Source organism: Bombus fervidus, chromosome 6, assembly GCF_041682495.2.
Source record: "Bombus fervidus isolate BK054 chromosome 6, iyBomFerv1, whole genome shotgun sequence".
NCBI classification, from domain to species: Eukaryota; Metazoa; Arthropoda; class Insecta; order Hymenoptera; family Apidae; genus Bombus; species Bombus fervidus.
In genome coordinates this window covers 7670594-7697902 of record NC_091522.1, presented here as the reverse complement: position 1 = coordinate 7697902, position 27309 = coordinate 7670594, and the positions used below count along the sequence as shown (strand labels likewise).

At 35.8% G+C, this 27309-nt stretch overlaps 1 protein-coding gene across 1 annotated transcript in view; it reads left to right on the top strand.

Moving 5' to 3' along the window:
* The window catches only part of Kair1d (Kainate-type ionotropic glutamate receptor subunit 1D), a 227897-nt gene extending 201862 nt beyond the window's left edge, over window positions 1-26035 (top strand). Inside the window, exons 10-18 of the mRNA XM_072006141.1 lie at window positions 707-928; window positions 4192-4483; window positions 4997-5135; window positions 6597-6734; window positions 11521-11719; window positions 13194-13425; window positions 14852-14967; window positions 16083-16238; window positions 22468-26035. Coding sequence (XP_071862242.1) covers window positions 707-928; window positions 4192-4483; window positions 4997-5135; window positions 6597-6734; window positions 11521-11719; window positions 13194-13425; window positions 14852-14967; window positions 16083-16238; window positions 22468-22662 — 1689 coding nt within the window. The 3' untranslated portion in view covers window positions 22663-26035. The remainder of the gene's footprint in view (window positions 1-706; window positions 929-4191; window positions 4484-4996; window positions 5136-6596; window positions 6735-11520; window positions 11720-13193; window positions 13426-14851; window positions 14968-16082; window positions 16239-22467) is intronic.
* Window positions 26036-27309: the final 1274 nt, after the last annotated feature.

Genomic DNA, 27309 nt, shown 5'->3' with positions numbered 1-27309 from the left:
AATCGCGCGATATGCTCGCGATTCACTGATTAGAGCTAGTCACCCAGAATTTCGTGTTTAATTACGCCGACTAGCTCAGTTACGCAAATGTGCGGTTCATATTGCGTCCGCTCGATCAACCAGTCGTCTGCACTCTAACGTTTCGAATTTCCCCCACTTGTAAATATTGAATACCGTTTGCCTTCGTAGAATGGGAAATTCGATGGCTCCAAAGGGCTGGAATATGGACTGGAAGTGTACCAAAATTAGTTAATTTGTTTGTGTACATATATATACATATAGAGATATGAGGAAAATCAAATTTTTTGAAAGTATTTTTCGATAGTAATTACAATATCTTGAAGAGGTTGAAATAATGGCTACGATTATAAACAAATGCTACGCGCAAAAATATGATAAGTCTATATTTGTTAATTTTCACATGGTGATTAAGGAAAGGTATTTTAATGTAATTTAGTTGTGAAGAAAATTATCCTGCTGAGTGCAAGAAAAAGTAGGTAGCGGGTAATTCCAAATTGTAGGTAATTATTAAGTTTTTGACCCGTGTCTTTCCTCTTTCATAAAACCTTTACTTTGTATGTAAATTAAGCTCCCTGAACAATCGTATTATCTACAGAATGAGAATAGCAGTTAATAAGTGGTGTCTATTAGTATCATCTTTGTTTTCCTTCGAAAATTGTCAAGAGTGTTTAATATTTGTTTCTAGGTCGAAATGACGGGGTTAACAGGAATTATCAAGTTCGATCACCAAGGATTTCGCTCAGACTTCATTTTAGATATCATCGAACTGAACAACAAGGAGGGGCTGAAGAAGATAGGAACCTGGAACAGTACCAAGGGTATAAATTTTACGAGGAGTTACAAGGAGGAGTACACTCAAATCGTGGAGAATCTTCAGAATAAAACTTTCATTGTAACAACTATACTGGTAAGTGGTTAAAAGATACTCACTGTTTTAAGATTTTCACGATTATTACGAAGTGTAACTATTAGATATTAATTAAACGAAATATTTTCCATTAAGATATTGAATTCTTCTTAGAATATATAGAAAATTGTTCTCAGCGCGTATACGTTAATATATAGCAAATAATATTTAAAATTTATTACACGATTAGAGGTTGCGAAATCTTTTCCCTAATACTGCAAGATGAAATCTAGGTTACGCGTAAATCTACGGAACTAACATAACGTTCTTGAAAGCCGGAATTTTAAAATCATAGCTAAATTAATTACCCATTCGCTAATTAAAAAGCTCTATTACCTAGGATCATTTTCTTACGTCATTATCATACATTTTCTAAAATCTCGGGAATACTCGCTTACATCAACGCGAACATGTTTAAACGAACAGGAAAAAAGAGATCGTATCCCACGTTCACACACACGGAATTTCTAATCCTCGAGTCAACTTTTCAAAGTAACCAGGACATTTTATCCTCGTTTTAATCAAGTAAAGTGATTTCCCTCAAATCTCCTGGTCCGACCTCCATCTGCGCCAGTTCTCTCATCTGAATTTAAAAAATTGTTCTCTTCCTCGGCGTTTCAGCATTCCACTGCCACGTAAATCATTCGTGTATCGTTAAAATCCTGACTGTTTGTTTTTCTTGAATGAGAAGGAAACAGAAACGAAGTTCAACGAACGTCGCGCGGAAGTGGACGCACTTCCTTTTCCTTTTTCCTTCGTCGCCTTCGCCAACTCGTTAGCTTTCCTTCTCTCTTTGACTCCCTGTCTCTTTTCCCTAGTACTACCGCCACCTTTCGGTACTAGTTCTTGCCACGACGAGGGAAACCAGAACGAAACCGGAAACGGCGAAGGGATACGCGATTTAATTGAAGTTTTCATGACGAGCCAGCCGACCGTATCACTTATTCTCGCGATAATTGCGACGACAAGTAATGCAGTGCTCGTGAATATATTAACTGGCTAAGAAAGTTGTCTTCCTTTGGAAGAAGTCCGGCAGAGTTGAATTGGGTTGAGTTTTGCGGTAGTCGAGATAAGGATGCTCGTCGCGCATCCGACGAGACACCGAGCCGCTGGAAACTTAAACAATCTAACGCCTGGCGTCTTTAAACGTCTAAGCACCCTGTATTTACGATGAAATTAATCGGATTATTCGTCGACGTGCTTGAATAGTGGACCACGTTAATTCGTTGCGCTCTTGAAAGTTACGCTCCAGTTTCTGCGAGTTAAAAGCTATCCTCTTGTTGACAGAAGTGGTATTAGAGAGCGATAAATTATTAAGGACTGTTAAACATACAATTCTGTTCTAGCCTCTTGAAACGATGAAATTTTCCACTCTTTTTTCTTTGCATTAAACATTTGAAAATTATATTCATCTACGTGTATGCTGTATAGAATCGAAAGTACTGTATCTATGCGAGTGGATACGATGAGACTTCTTATAAAAACAAAATTAAAAACGAAAATAATATTTTTGCGTTTAAGTCTTAATATTAGAGAACACTGATTTTGAGCTAATTAATAAAATATTATTGATAAATTAATCTATATATATTTTTTCGAATATGACAATTTGTAATAAGATAATTTAGATTATTAGATTAGTAAGATGAGTTATTTTTGTACATCATTTCTCCTTCACTTGTACAGTCGCGTACATCATTTTTTTTACGAAGTAAAATTTCCATTTTAAATATAGATCTTCATTCAAACTTCCAACTGACGTAACTACATATCTCCAAAGTAATTTATCATCCCCAATTATTCGTTTTTATTTTCTTTAATAAAAAACAAAATACAAAATATGTACATAGCAAGTTCACAACTTTGATAAATAAACTTCGCAAGAGCCACGAAATACGATTACGATCAAATTTTCCTCCAGAAACTTGCCTCAAAGTTTTTCAAGAATCGGCCACGTACACCCGCAACATCAATTTCGAGGAAGCTTCTACGAAATTCCACGTCAGTGCCGGCATTTAGTTACCGCGTTTCGCGTAAACGCGTCATTTCGCGAGCGACACGCGGAATTCTAAACGCGCGGAGCACCCAGCCACCCATTCGTGCAATCACCAAATAACTCTGCGAGTTTTCATCTCTCTGCTCGTGCAGAGGTTATCATCTGTTCCCCGCGTTCCATCAAACGAGCTTCCTTTTTGAACAAAGAAAGAAATCCTGTCGACACGAGAGTGCAACCCTTTCAATTGCGAACACGCGCATGCATATTCAATCTCTTGCTCGCCGCAAATCACAGCTCTGTGAATTAAGCAGTGTTGGGGCCCGAAAGAAGCTTGTGTGACTCTATAATTTTTATTTCTCGTCGAAATATGGTTAGGTTAAGTGCAATAGTTTCACATATGCATTGCGTTTCGTTCCTGTGCACAGTCAACAGGCTGTTCATATCCGTATTTGTAAATATCCAAACATGTTCACGTTGTGCTTTATTACCTCGTGTTTTATTGACATTTTCGTGATACTCGACATGGAATGCTGTCAGAATGTTTTATCTGGTATACCTTATAAGCATATCGTAAAATTGAACGTTGCCTTTGCTAGCCAATATACGATCAAGATGAAAGAATTTGTTAATTAAAATCACCTTGATCAATTACAAAAATCATTTTATGATTTTTCATCAAATCATGTTATATTGATTTTAATCGATAAATTCTTGAATTTGAATTGTATATCCGTTAGCAATGACAATGTCCAATCCTAAAATAACTGTTCAAGTTCCTGAATAATAGCAAGTATTAGTATCTGAATACTAGTAATAATAGTAATAAATAATAATTCAATGGCAAGAAAAATATCGAACGCAGTGTTTTATGCATTTCAATGAGAGTCGAAACAAAAATGTGTTCTACGCTTGACGCATAAGTAATTACAATTGTAAGCTCATAGTCTTTCAAATCATCATAAATTCGTTTGTCCGAAAATTCAAAATACTTCTACTTTTACTCATTTATAATGTAAATTTTACAATCACTCCACAAGCTTTCTAATATAAATACAGATACTATACAAGGTGTGGCACTTCTCCAGATGAAACATTGTCAAAAATGTTTCATATATGAAATGGTTATGGATAATAAGAAAATTTTATATAAACATGGATAGGATATTTTAAATACTACCTTTGCAGTTCAGAATACAAACGCAACATACATATATACTGTCAAAGAATCTCTTATTCGATTACTGGCATTAGCTTACTAATCTCATAGAGCGCGCCATACTGCATGAGGAAGGACTCGAGCGAAAAGCTGACCGGGAACGCACAGTTCGAGGGCTACAGCGTCGACTTGATTTACGAGATATCGAGGATTCTCGGTTTCAATTATACGTTCCGTCTGGTACCGGATGGACGGTATGGCTCCTACAACAAGAAGACGAAAGAGTGGGACGGTATGATGAAAGAACTGTTGGATCAGAAGGCGGATCTAGCGATCGCGGATCTAACCATCACGTACGACCGGGAACAGGCGGTCGACTTCACTATGCCGTTCATGAATCTAGGTGAGCGATCAGTTTGATCTACGATTCCAAGAAGAACCTTGCTCATCGCGTGGAATTGATTTAACGATCGTAAAACTCTACATGTAACGGGGTTGATTGATTCTTGAGATATTTGAAAACTCCATCACAGGATGGAGAAAGATTCGATGGTATATTTTCTTTTAGTTGAAATTTTATGGAAAATTTTGGATTAGAAGAAGGATCAGAAATTTATAAAATGGAATATGAATTTTTTAATGAGATTAATTAATTTCTTTACTAACCGTATATAGAAGAAATTTGTTCGAAAAGATTTTAAACATATTTTCAAATCCTTAAAAGTTCTACATTTCATAGATATTCATTTCATTTTTAAAATTCATTTTTGTATAATTTTTTTAAATATCTTTCATACCATTTTTAAATTTTGCATAATAACATCTTCTGATTATATCATAAACAACATACGAATATTTTTCACGCTATGTATTCAAATTTTACGATGGATTTACACATGTGATCTAAAATTTACAGGGATCAGCATACTGTACCGTAAGCCTATAAAGCAGCCACCGAATCTGTTCTCATTCCTCAGCCCGCTTAGCCTCGACGTTTGGATTTATATGGCGACAGCTTATCTAGGCGTCTCTGTGCTGCTCTTCATACTCGCTAGGCAAGTAAATCCATCTTACCAAGCTCCGATAAAAATATTGTACCGACATCGGTGAAATTTTGCATCCGAACTACATACTCGATAGGAATGAATCTCTGAACGTAGTATACTTTATCGTTTAGTTAGACTTTCGTTGTATTGAGGACTCGACAAATCTCTCGCGTTAATTTTTAGATAGAGAAATAAGACAAATTAACACGCTCACTGCCCAAACGTTATATATTAATCAGGTATTTTTCGTACACATTCCAATGATATGCCTCTCAATCAAATCGTTCATCTTTCTCCATTGCTCGTACTGTAGATTGTTATTTTTCTATCAAACAAAAATTAATATAAGATCTATTGTTATGTTATTTTTTTAAATCATACTGCACAGGATGTATTATTTTAATATAAAGCTTTATTTTATTTTGCATTTATTGGTTCCTTCGATGAAAGATCTGGATTATAGTGGATTTTCGTGGAAAATCGATCACCAAGTTCCAACTAACTCTTGATTTCTTAACAATTGAAATATCAGTAATCGTTATAAAAATATTTCGATAGTGATCCTCGACCAAGACTTAGAACTCATAAATGAAATACATTATTAAGCTTTCTATTGTTTACGGGCGAAGGTAACTAAATTGAAAATTATAAGAATTTGTAGAAAACATAGTGAATATGGATTCATTTATAAGCAGTAGTATTTTTCAGAATGCTTAAAGAATTACACCAAGTAAGTCAGTTATGATTGATTTCATTTGTAATATATTTTTTTCACAATTTATAGCGAACGAGCAATATTTTTTCTATTTTATCAGTTCTATTCATCACACGTCTTAAATAAACGTCATTCACCAGTGATTGTTTCCATGCATAAAACACGCTGCATATACCTACATGAAAGATACTCTGTATCGCGCGTGATGCAGAGGACACGCCCGAATCGAGCGGCGTGAATCACGAATGATGTACAGGACAGTGAACGTGCTAAATCGACCGAACGCTACAAGAATTATTAGCGATCCTAGTCCCGATAAACTCTACGTATTCACCTCTGTAAACAGATGTTGCGTTATCACAAGGATATTGATCGTAGAAATAGAATTTCTCTTATACGTTCGCTGATAATCTGTATACATAACGCTCAAGCATTTAATTCACGGTGACATGCGAGTATCTTTCTCCAAGATACACAGAAACTCTAATTTCACGGTCGACGTGGTTTCGAAGTCGAGCGCGAGTGAGTCCGGTTACGCGAATAAAAGTAACGTACATACATACATATAAGATCAACGCAAACGAAGGAGAGGAAGAGACGTACACGCTGACTTGACTCGCATTCCGTTCGGCCTTCTTTTTCTGTTCTGTCGACGCGGTTAATCTTCGTACGTAAATGGCGAACGATCCGTGGTGGAAGGCAGATGCATCCACGCTGAAAAGGATCAGACTGTTGTCTAGAGTTGATCAGTTTAGATTCACCCCGTACGAGTGGTACAATCCTCATCCGTGCAACAAAAACCCGGACCATCTGGAGAATCGCTTCAAGCTGCTCAACTGCATGTGGTTCACCATCGGATCCTTAATGCGGCAGGGCTGTGACATTCTGCCCAAGTAAGCCGTTAGATTGGCATCACGGTCGCTTGATCATTTCCTTTTATCTTTTATCCTTTTCTTTTTATTTCCCTCTCTTTTCTTGTTTTTTTTCTTTTAACCGTCGTTTACGTTTTCCCCTCTTCTTTCTTATTCGTTCTATTTTGCGTCTCTAGCTGGTTTCGTTGTGTATTCGACCTAAAAACACGTTGTTCTCCACCGCCTTTGAGCGGCGTGTCGTCGACTGAACGCATGTAAATCGAGAGCGATGACTACGTAACCGACGATCCACTTTCGTAACGATTTACTTGTTCATGTCCCACGAACGCACAGCCTTAGAATACTCGAGCTCGCCTTCGCTGTAGGAGGATGAATTATTCAGCGGACTGATTTCGTGAAACCGCTTTTAGCTGGCCAATTGGGATCGGTTGTTGCGGGTTACGCGGATTCGACGAAGGTCGCTTGCGATCGGGATCGGGAGTTCAATCGTAGAAATCAGAATCGTGTTCGATATCCGAAAATTATTCTAAGGAGAGATCGTTGGGATTTAACCATTGTTAGAGGAATCAATTTATTGTTATCAAAAAGATTACTATTTCGGAAAGATTCATATAGGAGATCGTGAAATTTTGTATTGTTTAGTCGTATGTATGGAAATTCGTATGAAAGATATTCGACAAACGAAAGACTCAATATTCTTGTTTTCAGAAGACTATGTCGCAGATAAGATTGTATAAATTATAAATTGGAAGACAGATTAATAATTGAGCTTCTTAGATGTTAAATTGATTCTACATATTTCGTAAATATTTTTGAGAATCTGGATTAATATTCAAGTTTTCGAAGAACTACTAATTTACTCTTAATAGAAGAACTACTAAGTCAATTAATCGCGATAATAATTGAAAATTTGAAAATATATTTAAAGAAGACACATTTATAATATGTATATAATTAACTTATTTTATTTTTTAATGTACGTAGTTGAGCAGTATGGCTTCTGAGCGGATCAATTGCCGCATAAGTTGTGTCATAGGATTTAGAATTACCTAGCAGTCTCTCCTTAACGTGACTAGTACTTACAGATTTTAAACAAATATCGATTAACGAGCGGACAACGATCCTCAGAGTCGTAGCTGCGTTTCCAGGTACAAAAGAAAGAGAATATACTTCAAGATTGTTTCAACGAGAATATACTCCTATTTCATTCGATACTTTAGTAATATTATTCTGTTAATAACGTAATATTCTTCTTTAATTCTTGGATAACATAATATTAATTACCGATAATATTATTTCAGACTAATACTACCAGTTAAAGATACTGCATTAACTTGATTATAATTGCATAGTAACCATAGATAATGAGATAAATAGTCAAGTTGGTAAAATGGTTTTAATAAAGAAACAAATGAGCTGAACGTAAAGAAAAAATCTTGCTGAACATTCGGAGATTTAGATTTCGTAGGACTTTTTGCTTTCATTGAAAAATCATAATATATCCCTTAATGATAATCAAATACTAACGAGGAAAGACAGAACTATGCCCTCAAGAGAATGGACCTAGAAAAGAAGAAAAATGCAAAATAAAGGTGACCTTAATGTCTCCTTAACGCTTCCACCTAGATCTCTAAAATCCTCTGCAATGCCGAGGAGCTCCCGCACAGGAAATGTTCCTGTGTAATTCTAAAAACAGAGAAATCGTTTCAAGTTAAAGATAAAGTCTTACGTGGAGTAACGAGTACCGAACGAGTACCGGAAGGGCATTGATTGGACGCAACGAATGTCTGTTTGCTCGGATTAAGTCTTTGTCATTATTCAGTATACAGCTAAATTCAGCTTCTTGAATTTACGACGGAGATTTCTGGTGCACACACGTTACTACTTCCTACAATTTTTAAAACTATTATTCAATCTCTTCCCTTGTCAAAGTTTAAAGTTAAGGCCTAAATATTAATTTATGTTTCCGAAATCCTATATCAATGCAGCTGATGAATTATTATTGTATTACAGTTCATACATTAGACACTAGTATTTGCACGGACAATACAATAAACGCATGACTTTTCCAGATGTAATTTTTTAAAGAAAATGCCAGTTTATGTATCATGAAACTATAGAAATTCACTTTACAAAATCTATATATTTCATTTATTTAATATTTAAAATCCACTTTAAAAGTATTAAAAATACTCCAAAAAGAGGACAGTTCATCTTTTAGGAAACATTTATTCGCACTTATAAAATATTATGCCTTAATAGTACGAATTCATTTGAACACATAACGTAGTATTATGCGTATGCTATATTAGGAAGTACAGGTATGTTACTAAATAGTAACACTATGTGTTTAAGGGTTAAACCCGCAGCTCGGTACATGGTTGCGCCATCAATCAGTGAACATAGTATTTCCCCTTCAGCTTGACCACCACTCTCACCTTGTTGACTTTTGGGGTAGCTTGATGAGTTAGATTAACTGCCCAAGCGAATAAGATTGTCACCGATTCGCTAATTGGGTCAACACGTTCAACACATTTTACAAAATATTGGGGAACTTAAATATTTATAGAATTTTTTATCAGAATTTTCCAATAAAATTTGAAAACAGAATTTTGTATAAATTTCAAACAATATCTACGTCGCATCAGTTCGTTGATTATACATATAGATATATCAAAGATTTCTCCATAAATGCTAGGAAAATTAGTATAGATAATAATAAATCAGTAAAAATTAGAAATTATAAATGAATGCTACACTGAACAAGCAGAATAGAAGAAATCAATACTATGTTGCTTTATGTCTTGTTCATATTTGCTTTATTGCATTGATTATATGAAACTATTTATTTACGTATAGAGTGCATATATCATAAATATGAACAAAATTCAAATTGAATGCGAAAAGAACGTTTCTCTGTGTGCTTGTTCATCAAATCTCTATACGATACTACTTATATCTAAGTTCTTATATTAAATTCGCGTCTCAAGTAATCCGACAATTACTAACGCGAAGATTATCAAGGTGTTAAAATGGATTGGATCCGTGGCATCACGCGCGTGCTGCGACTCTGAGGTCTAATCCTCTCCCTTCTCCTTTCACGTGTCTGCAGGTTCAGCCCTTACGAGTGGGAGAATCCCCATCCGTGCAACGGACAGTCCGAGGTCCTCGAGAACGAGTTCACCCTGATGAACTCGCTCTGGTTCACCATAGGCTCGCTCATGCAGCAAGGCTCTGATATAGCGCCGAAGTAAGTGACACGAAGAAAACACAGCCAGTCAAACAACCTAATAATAATATATATCTCTCTGTACTTACGTGCTCGTGTATAATACGAGCGTGATATTTCCATTTAATTCGTCGCGAAATTGCTTAATGTCAAATTAACATAAGATAGAGACAGTAATACATACGAGAGATTAGACAAAGAATAACTGTCGAGCGTTTAAGCTGCTTAATTAACTAATTTAGTCGCGGTTACAGTTCACCTAGGCATAGAAAGTAATAGAATAAGAGCCTTCAGGCTTTTACATATTGGGTTCTTATAATTAACACCGTTACGCTTAACATTGTATTCTAAATAACATTACTGCTTCCGACTGCAAGTGTATCCAAACTGGGAAGGTTTTCAATGTTCAGGAACTGACAATAAGTATCAGTATCAGTGTGTCCTTCGGTCCCTGATGGAACTAAATATAATGCCAGCGGAGAGTTGAGAACATATTCCTCTTGAATATGGCTTATATGCGGAAGCCTCAACAGTATTGAACGCAGCAATGTTAGTCTACAGCAATACTAAGTGTAATAGTATTAATTATGAGATGATAGAAGTTTAGTTGGGATAGGGAAGAGCGAGATTCGGGGCCGTAGGTGCTAATCCAATGTTATGTGACGATATCCTGGATATGCTATATCGTAGGCTTGCTGCAACCGATCACGTTCGCGTGTCGAAAACTTGCCGACGTGCTTTGCTATCGCTAGAACTAGCGCTCTGTCTCGTCGACAAAGATGGCAACTAACGCGACCACTACGGCGACCGTTTCGTTTAGTCGAAGTTGTTGCTGCTCCCTGGAGTCCACCTCTAGCCCAGAAACTGATACCGCGAAGTAACTGAGAACACCGCGGCACAACGATACTTGAAGGGTCTGATAAGTTTTCGTGAAGTTTACAAGGCGTGTAAAGCCGTGAGATCAAGAATCAGGATTTGATTTAGGTAATTCAGTTAATATAGAGTAGTTTCGGGAAGCAGCAACAACTTCATCGCATCGAACATTCAACACTTTCACTGTTAGATGAAGGATCATCATTCGTTATCCGAAACTTCCTACGATACGGCCCCTATCCTCGAACGGTTATCGTAGTCTCTCTTTTATTCATATTAATTGTTGTTATGCGTAGAGTTGAAGAAAAGGTTGCGCGAACTGCATGAGACGCTGCAACGTAGAAGCTTGATGTATTTATTATTTTTTTATGCATTTAGATGATTTCTGTAAATATTGGTCATGGTATTTCGCGTGTTTTGAGCTTTGTCTCGGTAATTTTGAGATATTTTTAAATCGAATATCTAATGCCTCTCGAATATCACGAAGATATATCGAAACTTACAAAATAGAGAGTAAAATCTTTGTTACATACTTCTTTCCAAAGTTACATGTATATGCGTTTGAAGTATATTTGAAGGAATAGCAATTCGATCTTTGAACAAATATGAAGTGCGGTTGTTTTAAATTCATGCGATAGATACGCATTTCGAATCGACTATCGCTGTTGAAAATACCGATTGCACCGCTTGAATTCTTTTTCCCAGAGCCGTGTCAACGCGTATAGTGGCGGGCATGTGGTGGTTCTTCACTTTGATCATGATTTCTTCGTACACTGCCAACTTGGCCGCGTTCCTTACCGTCGAAAGGATGGATTCACCGATCGAGAGCGCCGAGGATCTTGCAAAGCAGACGAAAATCAAATACGGGGCTCTCAAAGGAGGCAGCACTGCGGCCTTTTTCAGGGTAAGATCAGATGAATAACTTATGAGTGAGCGCTATACAAACGTAAAATCGTCTTGAGTTATGCACGTTACCGCTCATGAGTATCTGAGCACTTTGGTCGATCTACTTGAATTTTATCAAAGTATACATATTCTTGGTAAATTAATAATTAGCAATAGATAGTTTCTTGTGGAGTCACTAAAGTATTTATTAAAAATATAGCTATATTTTTTACTATCTATTATATACACTTTTGTTCATAAATATTAGGACAATTTCTAAATTTATTATGTAGGACGTAATAATTCCTACAAATTAAGAAAACAATTGATCAATCAGAATTTTGTAGAAAGTAATTTTACTTAAGAAATTTTTAAAAACTATTTGTAAGAGTCATAGTTGGTATAATTGTGTCGCAATATTCTATTAATACATATAGCTACGATGATTATTTAAGAAACGGAATTATTGGAATTCAATTCGTTCTTAATTTTTTCATTAAGATACATTTTATCAGAAATAAATAAGAGTTCGGATACTTTTGAACGATGGTGTAGACCATTTGCGTCCATCGATAAATCGTGCATATATCAAACAGCATGTGTTACGATGTTGAAATTGTATCAGAGAATGGCTCATAAGTAGACTGGAGGAGCATAACTTCGCGAGAAACGAGAAGAAACACGAGGGAGAGCGCGTGTTGCTTGAGAAAACATCGCAGCCATTACTTAACGTTAATTCCCGTTTAATTTCGGTATTATGAAACTTTATTGCAACAGATTACGCCAGAGGAGGAAAAAAACACGGAAGCAGCATGATTTCTACAAATTTTCTTAACTTTTTATTAACTCATCTGCTGCATTAAGGAAACGCTATATTATAAGCGATTTCTTTTTCTTTAAATATTATTCTTTATTCAAAGATCATACAGCAGAAATGATCTCTATTTGTAAATAAATAAATGTTCATATTTCACATTTTATACGAATTACAAGTAAACTACAGAGTGGTAAAAAAGAAAATTGAATACCTTAAAATTAAAGAGCATTCACCAAATGGAAGGGAAAATATCCTAATATTAACATTAATATATTGATATTAATTTTCCAACCTGTATTTATTAGGAATGTTTTCTTCCGTTTGGCTTTTTCGCCTTTACCAGCGAGTACAATTACATTTTGTATATTACGAACGATTGTGGTTGTTCAACACATTTTCTAATTTCATATCTACCACCCTGCGTAAATCCCACATGTGAAACGGTTAATCTTTAAGCGAGAAAATAGATGAAAAAATGTTGAAACCAACAGAAACGAAAATGGCACGCGTTATAACGTATCGATCGCCGCGATAGGGGTTTCGCATGATTTCCGGTGAAACCGCAGGCGGGCGTCGGCGGGTGTAATAGGCCTCCTTGAAGATTAACCAATTTCGACCGACGTTCCACCGTTTAATGGCACGCGTGCTCGACCATGAAATTCCTGGCGTGATCTAGGATTCCAATTTCTCGACGTACCAGCGTATGTGGTCCTTTATGGATTCGGCAAAGCCGACGGTATTTACAACTAGCAACGTCGAGGGTGTAGAACGGGTGGTCAAGGGGAAAGGCAGCTACGCGTTTCTAATGGAATCCACCTCCATCGAATACGTAATCGAGAGAAATTGTGATCTTACCCAAGTTGGCGGCCTCTTGGATTCGAAAGGATACGGCATCGCCATGCCGCCAAGTAAGTGAAACAAGTTGATATTTAATCAGAATCACGATCAATATAAGATCCAGCTGAATAACGCGAACAGGCGACCATGAGATGATTTTCTATGGAAAGATAAAAAGAAAATATACAATACAATTTTATCGTCCGCGACCTACCTTAGTTTCCGAGAAAGTTAACCTATATGCACGATTAGACGTATAAACTCATCGATTGGATAAAGTGTTAGCCGATTAAAGCGCAGTCGAATAATTTCTGATGAGAGATAGAGGTGCGGGCTATTTCGGTCGATCAATGAGTATATCCTTGATTTATGGTTCATCCCATAAACGGCGTCGAATCGGAAAGATAATTTTTCATGTTGGTTCCGTGAATTTATGGAGGAATTAGGAGGACGCCGGTCAGCGATCATTTGTAGGAGTTCTGATCAATTTATGGTGAATATTTGGCCTAATGCGGAAAACAGTTGATTAATTGTTATCGTTAATGGGTTTGGTCAATGGGTCATGAAAGATGATAATAAAGTCTTAGACGTATGGTTGATTTGCAATCATATCGTTTAAGGATATCTTCCTAAATATAATTGAACCATTGAGATCAACTCTATAAATTGGAAAGTAGAGAAAAGTGATAATACTACGAACTTTATTTTTGAACATTTATTATGGAACTTACTATTATTTGTATCGTCCCTTTGTAGTAAATGAGCTTATGAAAATAAGTCATCTTTTCTTGAGAATTGTGTAATAGTGTATTTTCTTAAGTATACTTTTGATTTACACGTGTAAAAGTTTTTACAAAAAAGTTCATTTTCTTAGAGATATCATTACGAAGGAAGATTGATTAATGCCACTTCTCCTAAATTTCGTAATTTTATCAACCTTACCGATTCAATTTTATTTATTACGTGTCATAAATAACGATAAATAACAATTTAATTCTAAGGTAAATTTTTTATAAAACGGTGTTGAGAGATATAACATCATTCTTCTTTATTTTCAATGCATGTAGTTGATCAATATGGCTTTTAACAGTTCAAATAATGCCTGCATTTCCACAAAAAAGGAAGCAAAATTGAAATTCCTCTATTATTCGAAAAAACCAAATGCCTTCCATTTGTTGAAACAAAAATAAACGAAAATTCTCTGCAACCCATTGGCACGTCCCTCCTCCATATTTGCAACTTTCTGCCAGAGCGGTGCAAACATTTGCAGACAAATACTCCGAAAATTCTCTTATCCCCGGGTCTTCGAGTACCATATTCTATTGAAATCAAGGGGTGCAATGTGATGGATGGAAATCAATGAAATCGCACGAGTCTCGCGTAGATACGACGCGACGAAAACAATAACACCGATTACGCTTTCCAAAAAAGTTTCACGCGCGCGATAAATGCCGGCCGGTAGAACAAGCGCTGCTTAAAACGACCTTGGAACTTCAGATTCACCATACAGAACGGCCATCAGCGGAGCCATCCTAAAGCTACAAGAAGAGGGGAAACTGCACTTGCTGAAGACGCGCTGGTGGAAAGAGAAACGCGGCGGAGGATCTTGCAGGGTGAGCATTGAGCATGCAAACACGATTCGAGTTTCTCTTATTTTCCACAAGGCCGAGAGTGCAGTCGATAACTGTATGCTGGAAAATTCTGATCTCCCACGAAAGTGTATTTCGTTCTGGTTCCCCTTCTACAATGTTTCCAAGAAATATACGAGAGCTCTAGAACGTATAGACAGACCGTACCGAGAGAAGACATTTTCATAAATCCGTGAAATTATTGCCAGAACCATTATACGGCTATTATCTGCCGGTATTATTCCACTTGGATGAATTCCCGTAACTATTCGTCGCTGGAATTTGTTGGCTGTAACTAGCACGGCTTTATGTGGTATTTGTTGTATAAAGTCTATTCTTTTTTTTTTTTTTTTTAAGGTGAAATTTCATTGATTTTAAAATTGAAATTATTTGATATGATAGAGACTATAGAGTAGAGGAGTATTTTGGTATATTGAATAATTTCTTTGTGATTGAAGAAATACTGAAGCGAAATTTAAAATTCTTCGCTCGCCTAATTACCTTTCATTACATTATCGTTTACTTTTCATTATCGTTTCTGAGATAACGAGTATAATTTGTTGCAAAATGATAATTTTTAGTCAAAATGAAAAACCGCAGACTCAATGGATTTTTATCAAAGTCATATAAATTGCACAATTGCACTTGTATAAAAATTTATATTCGCGAAACAGAATGGTTGGAAAAATTGATGTTGCGCATAAATGTAATTTGACGAAACTAAAACGAAATCAATGGAAAATATATGTCGTATATTTAACCTTTCTCCTACCTGAATTGTTCCCCTCAAACGAAACAAATATTTTCATATAGTTACCCCTTGAATTTACGAAAATGATAGAAGTTTAAAATTGATGAAAAATATATCCGTAAATGAAAAATGTTACGCATTCATACATTATATGAGTTGTTCACAAGCCAAAATAGTTAATTCCACTGTTTAAAATTCTATACATTTTAGAAGCACGACACTTGATTGATGTCTATCTTATATACATAAATTCATCAATTTTCCCTACTTTTTGTTAAGCAAAGTTAACCATTTCGGCAAATAGGTGATTCGTATTATTCCCTCATAAATGTTTCTCTTTTTGCAACAGGACGACATGTCGAAGAGCAGTTCAACAGCGAACGAACTAGGACTGGCAAACGTAGGCGGGGTGTTCGTGGTTCTGATGGGCGGTATGGGCATCGCTTGCGTGATCGCGGTATGCGAGTTCGTCTGGAAAAGCCGGAAGGTCGCCATTGAGGAACGGGTGAGTGAGGTCAGATAGCACGTCGAAGAAGGCGTGATCGCGCCTGAAGTAACGTCGTCCAACACGCACCTCGATCCCGATGCGATCTACCCCGATATACCGCGCGAATACATCAGTTGATGTTCGCGCGATGGTGGAGTTCCTCTTTAATGGTCACGGTGCACCCACAAAACCACTCGGGTCTGATCGGCTTCTCGCTGTGATCGATGGAATCACGACGTATCAGAGGGAAAAACCAGTTACAGACTCGCGAAGCGTCTTTGTTCTTGAAACGATTCGCCATTATAATTGTTTGGGGTTCTAATTAGAGATACGGTTGATTGATATCATGGCGTTAATTCGCTCTTTCCGTCCTCGTCCGTCTTCCATTTCCTTAGTCGTCTTTTAGTTCGAAGAAATATAGGACGCGAGATAAGTGAAAAGATATTGGGGCGTAAAGCGTCTTTGTTCTTGGGAGAATAATTATTCACAGACTTTGGTAAACGGAAGTTACGACACTAATTTGGTATTCCAAGTTTCCACTTGTTTTTACGATGCGTTTCTTGACTTCGTTTCTTTAGTCGACTCTAGCGGATTTTAGTTGTTGTTCGATTGACATGAATTTATTTCAAAGCGAGACTTCACTGTCCGTTTGGTACTAGCGATGTTTGAATTGTGATAGTTTCGATTCGGGAAAATGGGAATTTAGGAGTGGATGTAGAAATGAAATGGGAGAGAAGAGTATATTGTTATGAAACACGAGAGTGCAATTTATTTTTATGAAATAAAAATACAATTTCACGTGTTAAATAGGTTGCGAAGATTTCGACTAGAATGACCAGTCACCGTGATATTTTAATAGTCAATTCCCATGGTAATCCACTAAATGAATTTCATTGAATGCTGATTGCTGATTCACGAACGCGGATATATTCGGAAAAATGTTTGTTCCGCATAAAGCGAAGAAAATTGATATACAAAACAAATCGAATAGAAATAAAATAGATATTGGAAGAGAACTGTATTAAAAATTCCATTTACGAATGCCAGTTTTATTATTTTACACTATTATTTATGTTATAGATTATTATAGACATTTTATTATTATAGATATTACTTTTATATTATTTTCAAAACTAAATTTCCAGTTAGAATATTATACTATTATACATTGTTGTAACGATCACAAAAAATAACATCATTCTCATCAATAATTTGGTAATCGAGTTACGTTCTGTCTGAAGTAAGCGATTGTGTACATACTTTTGACAAGTCGTGTGTGTACAAATAGAATGACAACGACCAACACAGCATCTTTTATGTCTTACTAATAGCTCATAAACAAAATTGAGAATGGAATTCATTGACGAGCGCGCGGTTTATGAGAAGCACGGGGTTACAATCGATGAATTTCGTTCACAAAAGAAAATTCCAGTGGGTTTAGCAATGAAATTAAAGCGCGGCTAGGAGAAACTCGAGCGGAAAGCTCGTACGAAGCTCGCGTGTCTACAATATGTATTTGAGCTGCCGTTTGCGTACGTTCAAGCGGTAAGCAAACAGGCAAGTATTTGAGAAGAGCTCGTCCACAAATACGGATATGCAGCTTTGCGCCAGTGACCTCGCGTACCCGAGAGCAAACAATTCCGTCAGCCAACAAACGTCTGGTATTGCTGTTCGCCTTCGGAGCCGCGCTACTTCAGACCGCAACAGAGTAGCCGCGATACTTGCTCGAGTTTGAAGATGCTAATCGTTTTACGTGGACGCGAATGTGAATCGAAGATTCCAATATCCCGAATTAACCATTTCCAAATCATATGTTCTTTTATACTCATTTCAACTTAAAAATTAGTATAAATTAAAAAAAATTTTTAAAAAGTACTTTACGACGATTCAACAAATATTTACAATGATGAACTGGTTCTCAAAAATCAACACGTAATGATATATTTAGTATGTCAAACATATTTAAAGATTTATCTTTAAATTATTTAGTTTTTAAGCTATTGGATAAAAAAGATCCGTCTAGATTGATACAAAATTATCGTAATAAAAATTGGGTCAGTAGTGAACGAGTTACACGTTTTCTATGAGTTTGAGTAGAGAAACGAATTTATTTCAGTTATGAGAAGTTTCTGTATACTCTACAGTGTACACAAAAAGAATTTTGATACTTTCTTCAATTTACTTTGGAATTAGCATGACTTGCTGGAAGGGTCTGATTGCAAAGGGTGGTGAAAAATTGTAGGGGAACTTTGAGGTAGATATTGAGGAAAAATGGCCTGTAACATCTCAAGTATAGCTTAATTGAAGTGTGTCTCGAGGTTGTGTACTAATACTTTATCAGAGTAATTCTTGAGTAACACTTTATCTTTCAAGTTATATCAACGAAATCCTCTTACAGTATCATTTAATTTTACCCAATAATGAAAGTTTCTGTATCTCCTATTTTTGTAATGCTGCAGCCTACCTCAGTTATAAATAATGAAACTTATAAATTAATTGAATTTAAGGACTTTAAAAATTGTAGAATTAACGAAGAATTTAACATTTAACTCTTATGAGAATTGAGGATTTTAATACTCTTCACAATGCATTTTAAATTCTTTCTTTTTCTTTATCTAAAATTATTCTTGTTTTATTTGATTTTGATAGATGAAATTATTTTACTTCTCTTTGACAAAATATATAAATAAAGCGAATCATAAACTGTTGTAAATTTCGCAATTACTCTCTCAATAATCTTATCTTCGATAGAGTTCAATCTTCGGTTCGACGACGATTTTATCGTGTTTTCCATTTTTCACCTACGACGTTCAGTGAACTTTAGTTTCTATCTATTTACGAGCAGTCCATTCATTTCCAAGCGTCCCCAATCGGGCAACTGTCGTTACTCCCGCTCGAGTTAATTTTTCTTATCAAAAGCAAAAATGCTTCGCGTGCATCGCGTCGATCCGACTAATCGATCTGATGTGCCACCTAACGCAATCTTACCCGAGCATTTTCGTGTTCTGTTTTAGAAGCAGAAATCCTCGGGGAAACCGATCTGCGAAGCTTTTACCGATCTACACTAGCGGGCGATCCTGTAGGGATTCGTTCGCGAACCAGAAACTAAAGTAATATAAAAACGAACGAAACAAAGATAGAAAGACAAAAATGAACGGAACAATAGAGAATGAACAGAAACACGAAACAGATTCCTATGCCCGAGAAAAGCGTATCTGACCCGACGGACCTAAGGAGGAACTCCACCACATCAGTGATCGAGAACTGTGTGAAACACTGACAGACACAAACTGTAGAAAGTTCAAACGAACGTATAATCAAAATGAAGGAGCAACGATCCTCGACCTTTCCAGTTCTTTTTTTTTCTCTTATCCCTTCGAGAACAGTAATCTCGACCGACAAACTAGCCTGAACGTTATCGGCGGAACACTACCCAATCAATTATTATCGGGTAACGTACGGTGTCGTTGGAATTTCATTAAGTAGAGAGAAAGGGAGAAAGGATGGAAAGAAGGGAAAAAAAGAGAAAAAAAATGAAAGAACGAAAACGAGAGAAAGAAAGAAAAGAAGAAGAAGGAACAGACCAAAGGGAACATTTGATTTAAAACGACCGTTTTCTTTTCGTCCGCAACATCCTTTAACGACAGAGCGGTGAAATGATGCAGATATTGAAATTGGAAAGGTTAACGCGTTTGCCATTTGCTCATATCAAAACCTTTTTAGATTAATTGACGACCGACTTGAAGCCTCGCAGCGAGAATGAACGATATCTCGCGCGATTGTTACAAGCTAGAACAAAAAAAGAATGGAATATATAAAAATACAAACGCGGTGTGATTTCTTTTTTTTCTGTTTCTAATGAATTCACTGCGATCACGACTGAATCGTATGGTGAGGAGTAACGAACTGTTTACATGAACAATCACGATTTTATACCGACTAGATAATTAATGTATAGCGTCAAGTTGCAAACGTTTTATTGTATGTACATATTGTGTAGCTCGAGGAGTGAATCGCTGTTCTATGTAGAGTCTGTAAGCTTCTTTTGTGAATTAAATAAAAAGAAGGATGGAAAATCCGTCTTCTGAATATGATCGAATATAATCGAATAATGATATGATAAAATTTTTATTCCACCGACAGAAGCTTGGAGACTCTTCATATTTGAGAAGAAACTCAATTATGCGATAAAAGATTCTATATGTCTCGATTCGTATAAACTTGTAAGATATGAAACGAGAAAAAAAAAAAAAGAAAAAAAGAAAGAAGAAATAATGAGAACAGTGATCGCAATCGAAACGTAGGTGTTAAAGAATGAATCACATGTACGGTTCGGAAGGACACGCGCACGATGTGTGACAGTTTAGTATGACATTGTTAGTTGTGTCGCAATGTTTCTTGCCTCTCTTTCTCTCCCGCCATGGATACGCAGGAGGTGAGCAACTTTTCTTTTCTACTATGTATCTGCTACTTGTTGTATCATAGCACTTGTCAATTGACAGACCGTAGAGCATGAGATATTTCTTTCCGAACGGCCGACTTTTTTTGTCGTTCGATATACCGCAATGTTGGAAATGGAATTATTAAACGAACTTTTACGGAGGAAGGAAATATTTATAAGAATCCTTCGGTTTATTCATCTGTTGGGTTTTTCAAAGTTTAAACATTGTTTTATTTGTTAGATAAATATATATATACATATATATATATAGAAAAGTTTACAAGAAACTAAAATAAATGTATTGAAAAATTGTTTCCATTTTCATCATTGTTATTTTCTTGTTATTAATTAAACAGGGTAAAACAAAAATATAATTCTTGTAACGCATTATGGTGTGAGTAATATTCTTAGTTTTATGTTCTTCTCCTTTGCGAATTGAATTTTTTATTAATACTTTATTTTCCTTATTTACAGCTTGTGGATACCGTTTCATATGAAAATTTATTAAAAACAAAGCAGATTGTTAAAAATTATTTGTTGAACATCGCACGAATAATTATAAGACACAAACTGATTTACTATGTGTGCTTGATTCCTTGTATTTTTTCCTTCACTTACTCACAGCTTCTATGAAATAATTAATTATTAATTAAGGTTGCATGCATATATCCAACAAAATTGTTTATCTTGAGAAAGTCAGCTTCGTGCCATGACGTGTCGCATAAACCCAACAATTTTAAAAGAGCAATATGTTTGATGTCCTCATCAAGATGTCCAACTCAAAGTTTCTATTCTACTGCAGAGTCTTTAAACTTGTTTACTCATTCTTGTAACTACTTCAGTTAATATCATTGGATCGTGGAGTGTCCCATGAACCCAAAAATCTTAAGGAAGCGATATACTTTATAGTCCTTTGTAAGATGTCTCGGTTAGAAGTCCTATCTTATCGTAGAGTCTGTAAACTTGTTTACTTATAAGTACTCCTCATAAGTTACTGAATTTCGAATTTTCAATTGGTATTGTTGAAATACAAACAGCCTATAGGAGTTTTGGTTAAGTTAATTTGTTTTTTGAGAATGTACTTTATTTTAATTTGTTTCGTGTTTATCTTGTTTTACATAACAAATATGGTGATCCTCTTACGGTTCTCGCATAAACATCAAAAACACAATTCTCGACAATTCTGGTTAACGTATACATTTCTAACGTATACATTTTCTAACCGAATTTGTAGTACCTTAATATTAAAGTAGTACATGATCGTAAATGTATTTATCGTATGAGATATGGAATCTAAATTAAAATTAAATTTATCGCGAACTATTACGATTACCTGTAACAAAACGATACCAATTGAAATTGAAATGCCACGTTTTTAACTACTATAATTATGAAGAAGCTAGTTTTGTCCAAAGTTTGTAGTTATTTATTCCAATAAAATATGCTATCTCCAAAAAAAGAACCTACTATAAACAAAATTATGTACATTTAAAAATATTCCCTTGAACATATTCTTTGCCAACTTCTCTCACTCTGCTTCAAACAATCTCCATCACGAAGGAACTAGATACTAGCAACCCGCAATCGCTCTAGGACAGCATACCGATAAAAAGTTATTGCGCCAATAAAACTTCGTATCTCGACTATATCAAAACCAGGTTAAAATATTTCCACGCACACATCGCGAAACATTGTGCATATTATACTGTACGTACACGCGTCATCGCACTTGGCTGACGAAGCTTCGCATATCGCGAAGAGAGCACGATTAAAGGGATGCAGCGGATGTTTACTGGAACTTTCCAGAAGTCCATGTGCTCGGAGATGGCGAGCGAGTTGCGTTATGCGCTGGATTGCGGGAACGGGACAAAAAAGTCCGTGAAGAAGACACTGTGTAATCGCGAGAGGCAGCGATCGAACCTATCGATCGTGTCCGAGGAGGGCAGGTATCCGGTATGCAACAAGTACAGACACTTCGTGGGGAAAGCGCCTTTGACCTGAAGCTACGAGGCTGAATCATCGTCGAAGGGAGAAAAGGAACGTGCACGGGACTAATCGAACTCGCGACTCGATGAACTATGAAGGCAATCGACGAACGAGAGATACGACGAGAGAAGCAACGAGGCGCGAACTAAAAGTTTAGCGCGAGATGGAAACCATCCACCTTCTCCAGTTGCTTTATCCCTCTCTCTCTCTCTCTCTCTCTCTCTCTCTCTCTCTTTCTATGTGTGTATGTGTATAAGTCTGGTTCTTTCTTTCTTTTTTTTTTTCTTCAATTTTTTCGTTCTTTGTCTTTACAAGTGACGCGAACGAACGAACATGGCAGTACTTCGACTAGCACTTTATACAGTGTACAGTGTACAGTCATTCAGTCGTTAATTGGAGCTCACTGGAATTTATCGTGCCGTGCGGAAGACAACGACGCACGCTGTTTGAGCGGAAAGATTAACGAGTAGTCTCGAGATCCTTTGTCTTTCGTTGCGCCACTCGTGGCAAAAGAGGGTGGCCGTCGTGAAACGAAACCCAGCCTAAGCGGCCACGGCGTGAGTTGTCGCCGCGAAAGTCTAATCCTTAATTGTCGCTGTCTCTGCGATTTTATATGTGTATGAAAACCACATGAAAAATATATGATAAGTCCATTTTTGTTAATTTTCCGACTTTTATGAAACTTTGTGGGTAAAAAGATGTATTTTAATATGAAATATTAGTTGCAGAACCCGCGATACTTATTACGTGACGAAAAATATTAGCTTTGTTGTTATGTAACTTTAGCTTAATCGATACTATTCTACACAAATAATATTTTTAGATTTTTATTAACGTCGTAGAGCGCGATGGAAACACATATGTAATCCTAAAATCAAATACAAACACAGTTTTAATCCGGGACTACCTTTTAAAATTGTTCTTTCTACACAACGGAAAATGTACATCACATCATATTTTTCATATCTGTAAGCTTCATACACACATGGCGCAGTAAGAAATAGGGATGATTGTGGATTCGATTAATTTTGTTAAAATTATAATTGAATGTGTTCATAAATAATTGTCAACGATGTAATAATTTTTAAACAAAATTGGTCGTTTAAAAGTGGTTATTTATAACTTTTCATTCCAGTATGAACTCATAGTAGAGTGAAATAATGTAATCCCCTAACGGTATTTCCATATTTTATCAGTTTTGTTAAAATGCTTCGAAACCTCGAATGTATTTAATTTCAATAGACTAATATCAGAAACGAGTAGCGGATATAGGAAACGGCAATAATTATTGCCCACGCCCGTATATTTCTCGAATATATTAGAAAGCAATTTATAAACTCATTCCCACGTAACTTAATTAAACATTGAAATTAAATGATCAAATATGCGATGTCTTCCGCATGATATGCTATAATACAAATGACAAACTTTTTGAAGAACGTACACATGTCAAGAACGATCGAAAAAAGAGAGAAAGAACAAAAACTGTGGATTTTGTAATTGATGCACATAAAACGTTACTTGAACAGCGAAGGAAAATGTTATTGAATCCAATTCACTCCGTTATTATGGACTATGTCGCTCATTTTTAAAGAAAGTATCTACATTCGTGATCACTTGAGAAAAATATCACAAGATAATTAACACTGTACAAATTTTGTCTCTGTCTGTTCGGTGACGTTTGGATACATTCGTTTAGTGTACATAATCATAATCATCGTTAAGATTACGAACTAAACTAAACGTATCTATTCTATGGCATTGTATCATAGAACGTTCATGGGGAAAAATCTGTTCATACGACTTCTAAAAGTATGTCTTCGTTTAAGTATCATTTCGATGCTGTAAGATAACGTGTCCATTGGTGCAAACGTTGTATGTAGATGTTTTATCGAGTGTAGATAGAATAAGCAATTTTACATTTTTATGTTATATTCTAGATATGCTAGGAAAGTGACACGATTAAGGAATGCAAATTTTTAGCAAATTTTATTTGAAATAGAAAATTACTAATTATTTAACAACGGAAAGGTTTTTTTCTTATGCAGCTTATACCCTGAATTTTGAAAAAGCGTAAATTTTTTAGATGCGTCACTCCTCTAGCAAATCGACGATATATTCCGGCTCGTTGTTTCGCTAACGAATTTCTCGACCTCGTTATCATGTATTGCAGGATTTCATTGATCTATCTGTATCTGACTTCGGAATTCATTGATTCAATCGTATACGGCATTAATCCTTTGAAACCTAGGGCAGATTCATGTGTATTAATTGAAAGTTATTACACATATTGCAAACAGAATAGGTCAGAGCTGCTGATAAAATAATAAAATCAGAATACAATACTTACCATTTAAATATTCGCAACATACTTTGTACATTTTATAGCAATCTGAATTTAGATTTCAAATTATTCTTCAAAAAGCTATCTCAACTAAGTATTCAATTATTAATTGAATTATTAAACGCAGTACGAAGTATTACATATATTTAAGTAATTCTTAAATCCTCTTTAAATCTCACAATACTTTCTAAACGTTTCATACCTCGTAAATTCGTTATAATATCAAATATTAAATTTCCTTTAGAACATGTCGCATTTATTTGATTTTAGACCTGGCAAATTCGAATAATCTTTCAAAAAATTAACTCGACTGAAAATTCAATTAAATCTCCTTCAGACCGAGACAGATTTCAGTAGCCGGTCGCAGCATTGCAATGTTCCTTTCTTAAGCGTCCAACGATTCCACGGATTAAACTGGTTAACAGAGTTAATGGAAAGCCTGTTTGCAGCTGGTACATCGCCGTTCATGAACGCCCTGGACTGAGCAGTATTAATTTCCGTCTTCCGTCTCTCCTAAGGCGTAAACACACGCGAATATCGTACATGCACGGATGCTGGCTTAGCCTCTCTGGAATGATCAATTTCCGGATGCAGATAGATCAGTGCAATGAGATTAGCAGCGAAATTTGGGCGTTGATAATATTTCCGCCTCACCGCCACGCACCATTTTTTATGAAACGACGTATATATACGACGATCGCGACTTTTTATTTCTATTTCTCTTTCTTTTTCTTTGCATATTTTTTGTTCTTTTTTTTTTATCGTCGACTCGTTCATCCATCGATGTATGTACACCAAATCGAATCGTTTTTAAAATACGTACAAAAGATGCGATACAAACCCGCATGGACGACATATTCTCACACGAGCACATACATGCGAATAAATCGTGAATTATACACGTACTTGTAAATATTATCTGTATCGCGTACATTGCGTTCGCATCGTACCGAATTTAAGAGCCAATTGATTATACTTCTTACATAAAGTGTACTACGAGCATCATATTAAACGTGAATAAAACTCATCGTCTGTAAATTCTCAGTGAGCGTGTTTTGTTTATTACTTTGTCTATCAGGTGTGATTTATTTATCATTTAGAGAACCTAGAAGAATGAACTTCGTATGCACGACCCTTTGCAACTTTTCAGAAGAATTTTTTTATTGAGATCTTAATTTATATAGACAATAAAAAATGTAAAACACTGATTGATTCTATCAACATTAATTGTTTAGCTTCTGCAACATTAAAACTAATTAATAATTTATAATATAAGATATATGTACAGAATGAAAGATTCATCAGTCATAAAAACTACTGACATTTGTGCTATATGATTAATTAAAACACATTCTTCTTTAAATTTAAAAAATTCACAACATTATCAGCGATTTAGTACCACGATATCTCCATTTGCCTTGAAAATTTCACTGATGGTATAGTCGAAATATTCTCCTTCATAAGGTTATTCAAACATTCGTTTAGTGCATCTTGTGATCGATTGTCAGGTGTCAGGTTTCTCCGGTTTCAATTGAGAAAATTATTCCACGCATAATGTACTTAATTCACGCCATAATCCCCTCGTTGATTACGTCGGAGAAGTTCTACTTTACCACGTAATTGGTTCCCGAGAAGTTGTACTTTTACATCAATTGCCACAGCCTTCACTCTTCGTTCTTTTGATTAGAGAACTAAATCCCAAACCGCTAACGTAACTAATTCACTAATGTATCCAAGTTCCATGGCTTTTACCTTCTCTTTGCTCCCTAGGACGCTAACGGAGCTATTTAATTTACTTTGCTATCTCTCCGCCGGTTGTACCTTCTTTCTCTCTTTTCTTCGGTTTATGTCTTCTTATCCTGGCTCGCTCGCTGCGTATCTCTGCCTTTTGTACAATTAATCAGTCATCTTTTTCTTGATGTTCTTCGTTCGAAAGTTCGTTTTTAAACGTTTTGCTGCGTACGTTCTGGGGTTGATTAATTGTCTTGAAAATTAGGGCGAGAGAAGAATGAGAGAAATAGATTAAGGAAGTAAATGAGGTTGTGAATCTCTTTAGATAAGATAATAAACTCCATAGAGTAACTTTTTCTAGTTCTATTGTTCCAGATAGAAAGAAAGTTATTGGAGACTCTGGAAGAAAGGATTAAATATAGGTACTTTAAATTGGAAAAATAGAAAACAAGAAATAACGAGATCACGTATCGTTTTAATTCTTTCAGAAGAGAATCATTTTAATCTTTTAATCTCGGTAGTTTCATTATTGAGGAAACCATTTGAAATTTGCTATATCCATAACGATTCAAGGTATATAATATTCA